Here is a 15,297-nt window from a genome sequence, read left to right as displayed (position 1 = left end):
AAGCAAATAAGTAGGGAAACTCACTCAAAACTGCTTAACTCTGACTGAGGAGGTCTAGGTAAGGACCCAGGAACGCTCCACTTTCTATAAAAAAATACCAAAAAACAAACCAAAACCAAAACAAAACAAAAAGGGAAGAGAACCCACCCTTTATGTGTGCAATCAGCCAGAGAAAGCAAGCAGCACCTCTCTAAATCTGTCAGTTTAAAAAAAAAAAAAAAAGTCACAGACTAGCCCGACATACTTTCCATAGCCAGGGCACAGATGGTTTTTCTTACCTTTTGTTTCTTCTTTAGCCTTCTGAGTTGCTAAATCCGCCAACCAATGCAGGGCAGAGGAGGGAGGGGCCGTGTCAGGGCATGGGGGCCTGATGGCTTTTAGTTCACTATTGCTATTTGATGCGGAACCTTCTGCTTTTAGGGGCTCCTCAGATCTGCTGTCAGTGCCAGCACCTTTGGGAACTTGGTCTGGCTCTGGATTTGCTATCGCTGCAGTTCCACCTCCGCCCGAGAAGGTAGCTTCATTTCCAGAAGAGGCACTAGGGGTTATACTGGGCAGCTAGAGCACGGAAAGTTAGAGTATTAGTTAGGAGGATTGCAGAGCGCTGGGCTTGGGCAGAGCAAACTGCACATGCCAATACTACACAGGCCTAGGAAACAACCTGGACTACCTCAAACAATGGCATTTCATCCATTCTCTAATTCCATATACATTTATTGAGTCTACGATGTGCCAGCAGTTTGGTTCTGTGGAAAACCAAGTGAATAAGCCTTGAAATTCATAATTAAAGTATGTCTTAGATAATTTCTACAGCAGAAAACTAGTTATTAAAAGTTAAGCTGGTGGTGTGCACACCTGTAATCCCAGCACTCGGAAGGCAGGCAGATCAATATGAGTTTGAGGCCAGCCTGGTCTACAAAGTGAGTCCAGGGCAGCCAACGGTAGACAGGGAAACCCTGTCTCAAAAAAAAAAACCAAAGTAAATCCCATAGGGGCTGGAAAGAGAGAGCTCGTTGGTTAAGAGCACTGGCTGCTCTTCCAGAGGTCTTGAGTTCAATTCCCAGCAACCACATGGTGGCTCACAACCATCTATAATGAGATCTGGTGCCCTCTTCTGGCCTGCAGGTGTACATGCAGGTAGAGTACTGTATACATAATAAATAAATCTTAAAAAAAAAAAAAGAAAGAAAGAAAGAAAGAAGAACAGGTGACCCCATTCTGGGGGATGAAAAGAGACAGTCTATGCACAGTTCTGGCACAATAAATGTTCATCATTTTATGACTTTACTATACTGCTGACTTCCAAAGAATGCTCCAGTGCACTAATGCTACTTGAAGACACATCTCCAGGTCCCTCAGCATCCATGCTTGGGCTTCTAGTAACCTATCCCACATTAGCGGTGCTAGGAGAGTTTCAAATGTAAGCTGTAGACTATGGGTGCTTATTTGTTGTTTTACTTTTGTGCTGTGGTCTTGAGATATTGCTCAGAGGTGCCTCAAAACTCATAATTCTTTCACTTCAGAATCCCGAGGTGTTTGGACTAATTTTTCTTTTTAAATTGAAAGCATTTGCTTTTGTTCTAATTGATACACAAGGTAACAGGTCCCTAAGGCATTTCCATACACACTAAGTGTTGGTTGGACCATCCCTGTACTTTTACCCTTCTACCCTAGTGTTGCTCCTTTTGTGATAAATTCTTTTTAAACAAAACAAAACAAAACAAACCTCAAAGTTAAAAAGAAAAAGAAAGAAAGAAAGCCTCTCAGTTGTGGCCCCCCACACTTTACCTGTGACATCCCATTGGTGACAGCAGGTCTCAAAACAGATTTACTTTGCCGACTAATACAAGGGCAGTTTGCTTTAATTCCCCACTTTCCCCGGGCAGCATGTACCATGTCTCCAATATTGTAAAGCGCTAGGAGGAAAACAGGGCAGTAAGTACCACTGGAACATGTTCGTGTGTCATGGTGCACTAAATAACATACTTGCTCTGTTTTGAGACAGGGACCCACGGGCCCAAGTGACTTTGGACTCCTGAGGAGGAGTCCAAATATGAGCAGTCATTCCTGTCAAGCTAGTGGCCATCTTCACAGACTGAGGGTTTGTCTATGCTGAGCTGGATATCCCATTTCTCCCTTGGAAGCTGAGTACCAAACCCAGTGCCTTGCACTGAGCTAAATGTCAAGTCCTCAGCTTTTTATATTTTTAAATTATTTTTATTTTTATTGTTGCTTGCTTGACCTGGAACATCCTATGGCACCTAGGGTGATCTCCAGCCCACTGTAATCCTCTACCTACCCCAGCTTCCTGAGGAGTAAGATTATAGTTGTGAAGCATCATGGTAGGTCTCAGTAGGATTAAAAGAAAAAAATATATATATCTTTTTTTGAGACAAGGTTTCTCTGTGTAGCTCTGGCTGTCTTGGAACTTGCTCTGAAGACCAGGCTGGCCTTGAACTCACAGAGACCTGTCTACTTCTGCCTTTCAGTGCCCAGCTATATTTTGTTTTGGTTCCTTTTCAAGACAGGGTTTCTCTGTGTAACCCTGGCTGTTCTGGACGCACTCTGTAGACCAGGCCGGCCTCAAATTCAACTGCTTCTGCCTCCTGAGTGCTGGGATTAAAGGTGTTCATCACCACCTCCAGGCAAACACATTTTATTTACTTGCTTTGATTTTATTTTATTTGAATGGCTGCATGTATGTGTACTATGCCTGGTTGTCCTGAAGCCCAGAGACGGAACTGGATCCCTGTAACTCGAGTTACAGGTGGTTATGAGTGTCCAGTGTGGGTGCTGGGAACTGAACCTGGTTCCTCCGCAAGAGTAACAAGTGTTCTTAACCACTCCGTCACGTGTCTCCAACCCTTAGCTAGGTTTTTACAAATCTAAAACCAGAAGTCTTACTACATGTCTAGTGTGATGATTTGTCATCACTGGTTGTCAGCTTGACTGGAAAGGGAAGACCCACCCTTAGAGGCCCAAAACTGACTGAGAAGGAGAAGTAAGTAGGACACCAGCATTTTGTTCTGACCCTGACTTAGCACAGTGCTTAAGTGACTTTTCCTGGCTACGTTGTCATAGCAATGAGAAAAGAAGCAATCAAATTAGTGACTGCTTTCTTTCACTCTGGCCTTGCTAGTCGCTTACCAGTCCCAAGCTCAAGACCTGCTTTTAGTACATAAAACCACTTTCTGTGGGCTGGGGATGTGAACTGAGTTGGCAGAGTACTTGCCTATCTTGCACAAAGCCTTGGGGTTATCACAGCATGCAGACAACAGAGTATGGTGGCCTACTTCTATATTTCCAGTACTTGGGAGTAAGAGGCAAGAGGATCCTAAATTCAAGCTTAGTTATATAGTGAGTTCCAGGCCAGTCTGTGCTTTTGAGGCTAAAACAGGGCCTGCAGAGGTCAATCAGCAGTTAAGAGTACTTCCTGCTCTTTTAGGGGACCTGAGTTCAGTTCACAGAAGTCTTCTGAGCTCTAAGGGTACCTGCACAGACATACCACACAGATATAAATAATATAAAATAAAAATTAAATTTAAAAAATTTTAATTTATTATTTATACGGTTAAGAGGGTATTGGATCTTATTATAGATGGTTGTGAGCCACCATGTGGTTGCTGGGAATTGAACTCAGGACCTTTGGAAGAACAGTCAGTGCTCTTAACCTCTGAGCCATCTCTCCAGCCCATAAAAATAAATCTTTGAAAAATTAAGGGAAAAAAAGTAAGACAATGGCGAAGAGATAGCTCAGAGGTTAAAAGGCCTAGCTGCTCTACATAGTTCAAGGGTCCCACTCCCAGCACCTGCACAGTGGCTCACAACCCGTCATTCTAGTCCCAGGCGATCTGATGCCCTCTTCTAGCCTCCATGGGCACCAGGGTGTCTGAGGCACAGACACACATGCAGACGAAACTCCCACACACATAGTAGAGAAAAGTTTAAAAAAGACTAAAACAAAACAAAACAGCCAAGAAGTTCTCTGTGAGTTGAAGCCTGCCTGGTTTTACACATTGAGTTTCAGGTGAGCCAGGGTTACAAAGGGAGGTCCTGTCTGTAACACGTGTGTCAACACCCACACACCACAACATACCAAACACACCTACACACATCCCAGTACACTCAGGCTAGGGATGAAGCTCTGTGCCAGCAGAAGTGTTGACCTAGCATGTAAAAGGCTGAGAGTTCAATACTCACCACAACAAAATCAAAACAAGTAAGCAACAACACTTTTTCACCCAATCTGAAACAGGGATTTCTTCACCTGTGCCAGGAATGATCTGTGTAGGCATGAGGTTTTCTGGTTCATGGGACTGCCCCTTTGCACACTTTAGCCAGGAGAAAACTTCTTCATCACCCATTTCTTCTGTCTCTGAAACAGAAATTAAATTTTTATTCTATGGGGTCACACATGGATGTCTTCCAGTGAGTGGAAGTTTTAGAACCATAAAGGCCAATTTTCTCATGACTAAAGAAAACAACAGCTTACTTAAATACTAAAAATACAATCTATTCTACTGTGCCATACTTTTATAAAAAAGAAAATAAACACATTATCTAAAGCAGACCCAGGGCCTCATATGTCTCTGGCTGGCCTCAGACTTGCTAGGATCCTCCTGCTTTCTTTTCCTGAGGTGTTTGCTGCAAGATTACAAGTAGATTTTTTTTTTTTTGTTTTTTTCGAGGCAGGGTTTCTCTGTGTAGCCTTGGCCATTCTGGACTCACTTTGTAGACCAGGCTGGCCTCAAACTCACAGCGATCCGCCTGCCTCTGCCTCCCGAGTGCTGGGATTAAAGGCGTGCGCCACCACGCCCGGCTGATTACAAGTAGATTTTTAAAATGTGACTTCACATGTGTCTGTGAATGAATGCTGTATGTGTACAGGTTCCTGCTATGGCCCTCTGCTCTTTCCTCTACATATTTTGTCTGACTCATGATTTTGATCTGTCAGGCAGTTAGGCTGCCAAACTGATCTGGTCGTCTTCTCTGTGCCACAGTTAGAAGCTGCTCTAGGCAGTGCACCAGCCACTGTAGAAACCCCTTGTTTCTCTCCTTTTCTCAGAGATTACAAATCCAAGTTGCCTGATGCCAAAATGTGGGAAACTAGGATACAAGACTCTTACTGTTTCTTTCTGTTTCTGGATCCTGATGTGGTGTTACACACCTGTGTGGGGGGGAGCAGAGGGGGGACTCACTTGGGTCCACAACTTTGAGACCAGCCAGGGCAGCACAGTGAGCCCTCTATCGGCAAAATAATGACTAGATAAAATAAGCTTTCTGTTTTGTTTTGTTTTGTTCTGTTTTAGAGACTGGTTCATATAACCAAGCTGGCCTTAAACCCTGAACAACAGATAACCTTGGTCCTAATCCTATGCGCCTGTCTCCCAAATGCTGGGATCACAGGTGTGGGTCACCACCCTGGCTAAATAAAGGCCTCTGGAGGTACTTCCAGAGCCTACTCCAAAGTGCCTTAGTTTTATAATACCAGCTGGGTTTTTCCCCCACTACATGACTAGTGATGTTGACTATCTTTTCAGTTTTTGCTTTGTTTGGAGATATATATTCAAATTATTTGCCATTGCTTGTAAAGTTAAATACAGAAATATTGTATTACCCGTTTTTGTTTGTTTGTTTGTTTGTTTAGGGATGAGACCTCATGTAACCCAGGCTGGCATCAAACTCACCATGTAGCTCAGGCTAGTGTTAAACTCTTAAATCTTCCTCCCTCTACCTTCCAAGTACTGGCATTACAAATGCTATCTACCATACAAATGCTATCTACAAATGCTATCTACTTGACCCAGCAAGTCTACTCCTAGTAATATAACCAAGACAGTAACAAGCCTTTGTCTACACAAAACCCTGTACATAGTAGACTATTCATATTGGCAAAAATGAACATAATCCAGATGTACATATAATATACACACAACAGGACATCTCTAGACATTACAAGGCAATCAACTGATATGTACTATAAAATAAACAAACCTGGGCATAAAGCATTATGTTCAGAGAAGCCAGTCACAGTAGGCCAAATACTGTGATTCTATGTATATGACATGATTAGAATATGCAAATTAAGAGACAGAAATTAATTAGTTGGATCCAAAGGCCAGGGCAAGGAAGGAATGAGAAATGACAGCTCACAGCATAAAATCTGCTAGGGTGGCCACACAATTTTATTAATTAAATTACTGGCCTGTACTTTTTTGTTTTGTTTTTTGAGACAGGGTTTCTCTGTGTTGCCTGGGCTGTTCTGGACTCACTCTGTAGACCAGGGTGCAGGGTACTTGCCTAGTGGAATAATCCTTGATTTTAGGCTTCCCAAATAGGTTGGGAATTTTAAGACGTTCCAACAGGGGCTGGCATGATGGCCCAGTGGTCACAATTACATACTGCTCTTGCAAAGGATCTGAGTTTGGCTCCCAGTACCCGTATCAGTCTGTAACTCCAGCTCCAGGGCACCCTATACCTTTCTCTAGCCTCTGTGAAAGCCTGCACTTGTCTGTGCACCTACCTCACACAGAAACAAACATTTATATGATGAAAAATAATAAAAACCAATCTGTTACGACAAAGACAAATGAAGCTGCTTAAGGAGGGGCATAAAGCCACTCCTGTTCCAGTTTCCAAAACTCATAAATACATGCCTACCAGACACTTTCTGGGAGAGACAGGGTTCACTTACCACTCCTTGGACGGCTTTTCCTGAGCCGGTAACAGTCAAGGCAGACACCAAAGCCACATTTTCGACAAACCCAGTGGATGTTGAAGAGAGTAGTTTCACATACATCACACATCTCTCGCACTCCCCGCACAGCTCGCTTCCATGCCACTTTCTCTGGTGAGAGAAGAATACTATCAGTAGTGACTCCTGGGACTAATAACCTAAGACCCCGAATTGCTGACTGGAACGCATGGCATTTTGTCCAACAATAAAAATTTAAAGTTTAGCCAGGTGTGATGGCGCATGCCTTTAATCCTGCACTTGAGTGGCAGAGGCAGGTAGATCTCTGTGAGACTGTCTCAAAAAATAAAACAGACCGTGTAAAATCTTTAAGTATGGAGAACTTGACAAAAGAGAATTTTTCTCTTGAAACTGAAAGTATAGGCAGGTGTGGTGGTGCATACCTTTAATACTAGCGCCTGGGAGGCAAAGGCAGGTGGTTCTCTGTGAGTTGGGGGCCAGTCTGGTCTACAAAGTGAGTCTAGGACAGCCAGGGCTCTGTTACAGAGAAACTCTGTCTTGAAAAATGAAAACAAAACAAAACAACAAGAAAAACCACAAAAGGGGCTGGAGAGATGGCTCAGAGGTTAAGAGCACTGGCCGTTTTTCTAAAAGTCCTGAGTTCAATTCCCAACAACTACATGGTGGCTCACCACCATCTATAATGTGATCTGATGCCCTCTTCCAGCCTGCATGTGTACACGCAGGAAGAATACTGTATAAATAATAAATAAATCTTAAAAAAAAAAACAAAACCACAAAAGAAGTTAAAAAAAAAAAAAGTATAAATTCATAGTATATAGTTTGCCTTGGTTTAGAAATAGTATGCAGTATATTTTCATTGTCTCTCTGTGAGAAATAAAGCATTAAAGACCACCATGTCTCTGAACAACCATAGAACATTGGTACCAATGCAAATTTGTTCAAAGCAAACTGTAAACAGCATGGCTTCCTCCCAAATGGATATCTAATGACAGATGTATGAAAATAAGACAGGAACAATAAGAGTTTCTCGTTTACTAATTGTCAAAGACTGAGAAAATGAATCTGTTGGAAACAGTTAACTGATTACAGGCTACTAGGAAAGAAAGTCTTATTAGTCTTAATTCATCCATAGCAGATGCCTTCTCCCAATCTGTCTTGTCTTTCTGCACCTCCGACTCTTCTTTCTTTCTTGGTTTTCCAAGACAGGGTTTCTCCGTGTAGCCCTGGCTGTCCTTGAACTCAAAGGGATCTACCTGCCTTTGCCTCCCCTGTGCTGGGATTAAAGGGGTGTGCCACCACTCCAGGCTCTCAATGTTTCTTATAAGTGAAAGGAAATCAAGAGTGTAAGTAGGAGCAGCTGTAAACAGCAGAGGGAGCCTTACGGTGTGGTTCCACCATCATCATGGCCTCCTTCTCAGACATTACAAGCTGGCAGAACTGGTCCCCAACATTGGCCAAGATGTATTTTGAGGTTTCTAGGTCTATTCCTTCTGCTAGAGAGGAAGAGGGAATCCACAGGTTCATGGCATCAGGGTCACTCTGCTGAGGGCTTAGGAATCCCTCCACACGGAGCACCCCCTTTCGAGTGAAGACCAACCTAAGAGGAAAATGGGAGACAAGTGAAATACAACTGTTCTTGGGATCTGAGGGAAAAATCATACTTCCTAGCTGCTGCCCACCGCCTACCAAAACCTGTGGCCCATCAAGTCTTTCATATGATACTGTATTTGTACTATACACTTTTGCATATTATTTTAAGTCACCAGTAGGTTACTTATAGCACTTAATACAATATAAATATACTTAGTTTTTACACTATACCCTTAAGGACAGGGGAGGGGAAAGGAGGGATGGACAAGGACAGTGAGAAGGCTCAATGCGTATAAAGACACTCGCTACCAAACTTGACAATCTTGAGTTTCACCCTCAGCCAACTCCTGCAAGTTATTGTGTCTGCCAAAGGCTGAGTGTATGCGTGCACACACACACTTTCTTAAAAAACAAAACAACAAAACAAAAAACCAGAGGCCAGAACAGGCACGAGGTCCCCTGGACTGGGCTCACAGGGAGCTGCCATGTGTATGCTAAGACTCAAACATGCACCCTCTGTAAGAGCAGTCAGTGATTATCAATTAAGCCATCTCTCCAGCCCCCAACCCCATAAATAATAAGTGTGAAAAACAGGAATGAGAAAAAACAAAGTTTCTATATAAATGTTATAGGCCTGAGTAAGTATTTAATTCAGTTATTTAAATCTCTGTGTGTGGAACCAGAAGAGAGGACAAACTCATGTGGTCTCTGCTAGAAGTCTTAACACTAGTAAGTCTCCATTCTTTAAAAAGCTCCTGTTAGATCCCATTAAGAACTGTCATAAGCGTTCCCATCCATCTGCTCCAGACCTGCAACCATGCCACTAAATGTGAACAGAGAAAAACAGACAGCTCTGTCACCACACTTAAACCTTAGGTGGCCCTTCTTACTGCCGGCAGTCACAGCAGTCAGTGGGCCTGCTGCATGCTAGTCTCATGTCTTCTCTTCACAGCTGCAGTAGTACCCTCCCCCTCATCTTTTGTTTTGCTTTACAGGGTTTCTGTGTGTGTAGCCTTCCTGTCTTGGGCTCGCTTTGTAGACCAGGCTGGCCTCGAACTCACAGAGATCTGCCTGTCTTTGCCTCTGCCTCCTAAGTGCTGGGATTACAGGTGTGCGTCACCACTGCCTGGCTTTTTGCTTTGTTTTTTGAGACAGGGTTTTTCTAGGCATCCCTAGCTGTCCTGGAACTCACTCTATAGACCAGGCTGGCCTCAAACTCATAGAGACCCACCTGACTCTGCCTCCTGAGTGCTGGGATTACAGGTGTGTGCCACCACGCCTGGTCTCCTTATCTATTATCATACTGAATATACAGAAACTAGAGAACACTATCTACAACCTCCTCCCACCTCCTCACTACCACAGCTTCCTACAAACAGACCCAGGTTCTCCATCTGCTGTGCTATTACAATGAGCTCCCAATCAAGCTTAGTATCCCTCTACATATCCTGTCCATTTCCCCAACTCAAACGCTTAACTTTTCTACCCTTCCTTCCTTCCCTCCTTCCTTATAACATTTATGTAGAAACTTTGTTTTTCTTTTTTTTTGTTTTTTCGAGACAGGGTCTCTCTGTGTTAGCCTTGGCTGTCCTGGACTCACTTTGTAGACCAGGCTGGCCTGGAACTCACACTGATCCGCCCGCCTCTGCCTCCCGAGTGCTAGGATTAAAGGCATTCGCCACCACGCCCGGCTTGAAACTTTGTTTTTCTTATTCCTGTTTTTTACACTTATTTATTTATGGGACTGAGGGCTGGAGATGGCTCAGCAGTTAAGAGCACTGTCTCCTCTTCCAGAGGTCCTGAGTGTTTTTGTTGTATGATTTCTTTCTTTCTCATGTAGCTCAGGCTGGCCTCAAATTTACTCTATAGTCAATGATTTCCCTTGTTGTCTCCAGAGTGTTGGAATTATGCGTCACACCTTCAAGCACTTACAAGCATAAAAGCCAAGGCTCCTGGAATAGTCCTTTAAATATGGACCCAGCAGCTTTAGCTTAGCTGGTAGAGCACCTGCCTAACTTGCAGGAGGCTCTGGATTCAGCACTAAATACACTGGGCATGGTGTGACACACCTGCAACCTAGTATCTAGGGGGCAGAGGGAGGAGGATCAGAGCAGAAGTTCATTCTTGCCTTGATAGGGAGTTCAAGGCCCTTCTGGGGCACAAGAGAACTATCTCAAAACAAACAAACTTGGTTTTTTGTTTGTTTGTTTGTTTTCTCTTTTCTTCCAGTCCCAGGCACTGCAGGAGCTGCGGAGCTACCATGCAGACATGGCCAAGTCTAAGAACCACACCGCACATAACCAGAAGAACAAAGGAAGGAAAAAAGAAGCCTCACATTATCTTCTGATCTTACTCCCCATCTCTCAGATTACTCTAGCGCTGAAAGGTAGGTGGTAAGGCGGGTCCACAGTAGAAACCAAGTCTTGCTCATACTAACTTCAAATGCAGCTGACCTGAGAATAACTTGCAACAGCAGCAGCACAGGGCTACAGCTAAAACTGTTCAACTTCTGTTGTTTAAGGACAAAGCCACATGTCATTTCAAAATCCAACTGAGAGACTTGACTGCTGACAGAGCCTCAACATGGACTCTTAAGAACAAAGGTTGGCGCACGCCTGTAATCCCAGCACTCTGGGAGGCAGAGGCAGGAGGATCTCGAGTCTAGGACAGCCAAGGCTACACAGAGAAACCCTGTCTCAACACTGTCCGTGTCCGGCCCCCCCCTCCCGCAAAAGAGCGACGGTTAGGGAAAAGTGAGGATAGCAAGACACATTTGTGAGTCTAGAGAAAAAAGAGGGCTGGAGACATTTAAAACTAACGCAAACTGTGAATTAAGATAAGAGCCTGGTACCTCCGGAAGTGAAAGAAGCGGCAGGCTACAGTAGAGTCGTCTTGCTCCTGTTCCTTAAACTTGCGATAGCTCTCCAGGCGGCACTCGCGACACTTGTGCAGGTGAGGGGCCACGTTGATGCAGGAGCCATCCTGCAGGAAGGGCTCTCCAGACTGCTTCAGCTTCTTCACCTTACCCACATCCTTCAGCACCGACTGGCCAACTGCGGTGAGGAGGGAGGAGAGGCCTTCATGAGCGGGTTGATGCTCTTGGAGAGAAGACACACATCCTGACCTGAGCTACGGAACTCCTAAGGAAGGCACCCAGAGAAGAGTGCAGGAAGCAAGCAGGCTTCAGCTGGGAACTAGGAACCATGGGGAACTTGGATCAAGTGAACCAGGTAAGTGAAAACCACACGTGGAGAGGAAGGCAGCCATCAGCTGGCTCTGGTTCCTCAGGAAATGATCATTACCTTTGCTCAAAGCCCCTTGGACTCCACAAGCATATCAGTCACGGAAGAAAGAGCTGCTTCTAACGCTAAACTCGGGGCAGTGTCCCACCCTAGTTACTGGGTTCCGGCAGGTGATAAATGTCTTGAGGGAGGAACAGAGGTTGTGAATCTCTTTCCTTCATCAAATCTACAAAAGGTTGCTATGACAACAGTGACTATCTCTTCATATTTCCCTGAAGTAAACTTATAGACGGCCTAAAGTTAAGTAGAAATGAATGGGACATACACAGAAACTTAGTTCCTGATGTTAGAAAAAATATCAACAAGATTAAGACTTTTCTTTGTGGCCAGGTGACCCTTATAGTGACAACCCAACAACACTGCCCTGAACCAGGTTTGACAAAGGGAATGTGTCAAGCCCCTTTGTTTTGTAATGCTATGATTAAGAATTTTCCACCAAAGCATTTGATATTAGTGCTAGAGAAGAGCCCATCTATGGCCCCAGCAGGATCACCTTTCAGGGGAGCAGTCCGAGGCCGGCCCTTTGGGGCCTGCTTCCCTTTGCCCTTGCCCAACAGCAGCTCAGCACTGCGCTCCCCGTTGGGGCCTAGCTTTCCCATCAGGTGCTCTGGAATCCCCTTTAGGCCACTCTTGGCCTGCAGCTGCTCCTCGGAGTCGCTCAGATCTGACAGGTCGCTGTTGGTGCTGGAGTCTGAGTCCTGTCTGCAAGCCAAGCTTCGCTCATCCAATGAGAACCTTTTTACAGCTTCAAAAGGAGCTTTGTTCTCCTGTGAAAACTCTGCTGGGGAGGACAGAAAGCTGCCTGAATGCCTGCCAAAGACGGTACTGAAGGTTTTGAGGAGAGGATTGTCCTGCTGGCCAGGCCCCACAGTTGGCCTCTCCTCTGTGGGGCTAGAGGAGAGAGTAGGCATCTCAATGGGTTGGGTGAGGCTGCTGGTGGGTGAGCTGGAACGGCCATTCCCCATTGCAGAGAGGCTCGGGCCCCCAGTGCTGAGAGCTGAGCCCAGAACACCAGATACCAGCTTGGAGGAGTCAGTTGTAATAAAGAGGGTTTTTTTCTTTGCTAAAGATGCAGAATCTGCAGGGTGAGACTCAGGCCAGCTGGGTGTTGGCTTTGAGGTGACAGTGGTAGCAGAGGAAGAGCTACCCGATGCCTGAGTTGCAAAGCTGCTGAAAGGGCTATGTTCAACTTTCTCCACAAATGCCAGGAAAGGGTTAGAAGGCTCTTCTCGGGATAGTTTGGGGGGCTGTAAAAATAGATTTTCATGACTCTCTGAGGTGCGGGTGTTTAGGAGACTCCGTGGGAAGGCTGGAGTAAGGGTGGGCATGGACTCTGCAGGCACTTTTCGGTCCACAGAGCTGCCAGCCTTGGGACCTGGCTTCGTGTCTGCTCCAAGAGCAGATCTGCCTTTACACAGGCCTGAGCTCAGGCTCTCGAGGCTTTGTTTGAACGAGTCCCTGCTAGAGGAATCATCAGCCATACCCTCTGAAACCGTGGCGAAGTAGGTGCTACTGGGTAAATTTTGGGACATGCACTGAAAAAACAAGTTCTTGGAGAGATCTGAGTCCTTCTGAGACTCTGAGGCAGAGCTACCGCTGAAAGAGAAGCCCAAGGGCTTGTTTTCTGTGGCTAAAACTCCATTGGACTGGCTCCTTCCACCTCCAAAAGTCAGTGGTTGTGATAAACTTGAGAGAGACACTCCGAATCCAGAAGAGGCCAGACTAGAATTTCTTGAGTTCTGGAAGGAAGATTTTTAAATTCAGTTAGTGCTGCTGGCTAGAACCTTCTGATCTTTGTCATAGCAATCACTAAGGCAATGTTTCTAAAAGCCAACCAATTTTTTGTTCCTCTATTTCCTTCAAGAGCTCCTGCACTTGGTTTTTACATGCACTGGTAGGAAGGAAACTGAACACAGAGCACAGAAGTCATCTTTACTTTAGCAAGGTGAGCCAGAGATAGCAGGTTTCCAATCTGCCACTCAGTTCATATTATCTAATTGGAAGGCAGTGTGATACCAGGATGTATCCAACTTAGTATCTACAGTTGTTGAACAGAGACTCCATTAAGGAAAAGGGTTCTTTGTTGTGTAACTAGAGACCTTTGCAACATCAATCTACTTCCTCAATGGTTATTATAGAAGGTATTGAGACAAGGTCTTGTGCAGCCCAGGCTGGCCTAAACCTCCTATGCAGTCCAGAATGATCCTCAACTTCAAATGTTTCTGCCTTTGCTTTCCAAATGCTGAGGTTACAGGACAGGTGTGTGTCAACTTTGTGTGAGGCAAGCACTCTGCCAACAAGCTACATGGCTCATCCTCAATCTTTAAAGCTGTTGTAAAGAGATTATGTTACAAAGTTACTTCCTTTCACTTCAACTCCCTGTACACAAAGAATTTTATTAAAATGGATCTTTTTGGAATCAGCCACCAACTAATGTCATGCTGATGTCAACTTAATTAGTTCATTTTTTTCGAGACATGGTCTAAAGAGCCTTGGCTGGCCTTCAACTCAGAGATCCCCGTGCCTGCCCTCCTAGTGCTGGGATGTTTTTGTTCTTATTTTTGTTTTTTATGAAACAGGGTTTCTCTGTGTAGTCTTGGGTGTCCTGAACTCTGTAGACCAGGCTGGCCTCAGACTAACAGAGATCCACCTGCCTCTGCCTCCTGAGTGCTGGGATTAAAGGCATGTGACACGACGCCTGGTTAAGGGCTGGGATTTTAAGGTGTGTACCACATGCCCTGCTCATGTCAACTTGAATAGATGCTTCAATTAACACTAACCATAAAGATACTAAATTACATGAGGCTGTATCTTATAATAACCAGCTTCTATTAAGGCTCCCCAAATAAAATTGTACATTGAAATATTTGCCAAACACAAACATTTAAGATAACAAATTAGAATAAAAGAAACATTTTGACAGTTCTCCTTTACCTTGAAATGCTTAACTTTGTATGTGAGTGAGTGCAGGATACTTTTATGTGCATCAGGCACCTAGACCCAATATATATAAACAGACACACTCATAGGAACCCTTTCTCATTTTTAGTTTAAATTACTTAATACTTAGATCCTGTCACCTGGCTTGCAAATCATGTATTATTTTTAAAAAGGATGATATACGTTCAAAATACAGAAAATAAAAGTTATCCCATAAATGAATTATGGTGTATTTTTTGATGTGAGGAAAATTTCTGAAGCCAGAAAGGGTTGCAGCCTTGTAACACTGTGGATGTTTTTTTTTTTTTTTTTTTTTTTTTCCCGAGACAGGGTTTCTCTATGTAGCCTTGGCTGTCCTGGACTCGCTTTGTAGACCAGGCTGGCCTCGAACTCACAGTGATCCGCCAACACTGTGGATGTTTTAATGGTTACAATAAGTTTTCTTCCAAGTAGCACAGAAGCCTAAAATTCTGATGGCTTGTCTATAGCTGGCATCTGCTAACAAGACTACTTTAGGACATTTTAGAGTTAGAACATTCATTTCTTCCCACTAGCCATAAAAGCACTGACTGTAGCCACCACCCCCTACCCCCAAAAAAACCAGGCTGGCAGCATGGAGGCTCCCCTGTTTTACTAGCAACATCTGGCCAGGAGCCTGACATCTGCAGAGCAGTAAGGACTCTGCTCAAGCAGCTCATTCCTCACTACTAAAGCAAATAGCACATGAGTGACAAGTAATTTGGCTGT

General features: G+C 44.4%; 1 protein-coding gene across 3 annotated transcripts in view; it reads right to left on the bottom strand.

Moving 5' to 3' along the window:
- Positions 1–15,297, bottom strand: part of Kdm3b (lysine demethylase 3B) — a 60,422-nt gene that overhangs the window by 14,870 nt on the left and 30,255 nt on the right. For all 3 annotated transcript variants that reach the window (XM_051163772.1, XM_051163773.1, XM_051163774.1), the window contains 7 exons: positions 12,104–13,349; positions 11,160–11,361; positions 8,101–8,315; positions 6,695–6,847; positions 4,268–4,375; positions 1,789–1,916; positions 279–558 (listed from right to left, as the gene is read on the bottom strand). In XM_051163772.1, coding sequence (XP_051019729.1) covers positions 279–558; positions 1,789–1,916; positions 4,268–4,375; positions 6,695–6,847; positions 8,101–8,315; positions 11,160–11,361; positions 12,104–13,349 — 2,332 coding nt within the window. The remainder of the gene's footprint in view (positions 1–278; positions 559–1,788; positions 1,917–4,267; positions 4,376–6,694; positions 6,848–8,100; positions 8,316–11,159; positions 11,362–12,103; positions 13,350–15,297) is intronic.

Source organism: Acomys russatus, chromosome 20 (genome assembly GCF_903995435.1).
Source record: "Acomys russatus chromosome 20, mAcoRus1.1, whole genome shotgun sequence".
NCBI classification, from domain to species: domain Eukaryota; kingdom Metazoa; phylum Chordata; class Mammalia; order Rodentia; family Muridae; genus Acomys; species Acomys russatus.
This window is presented reverse-complemented; position numbering and strand designations above follow the sequence as displayed.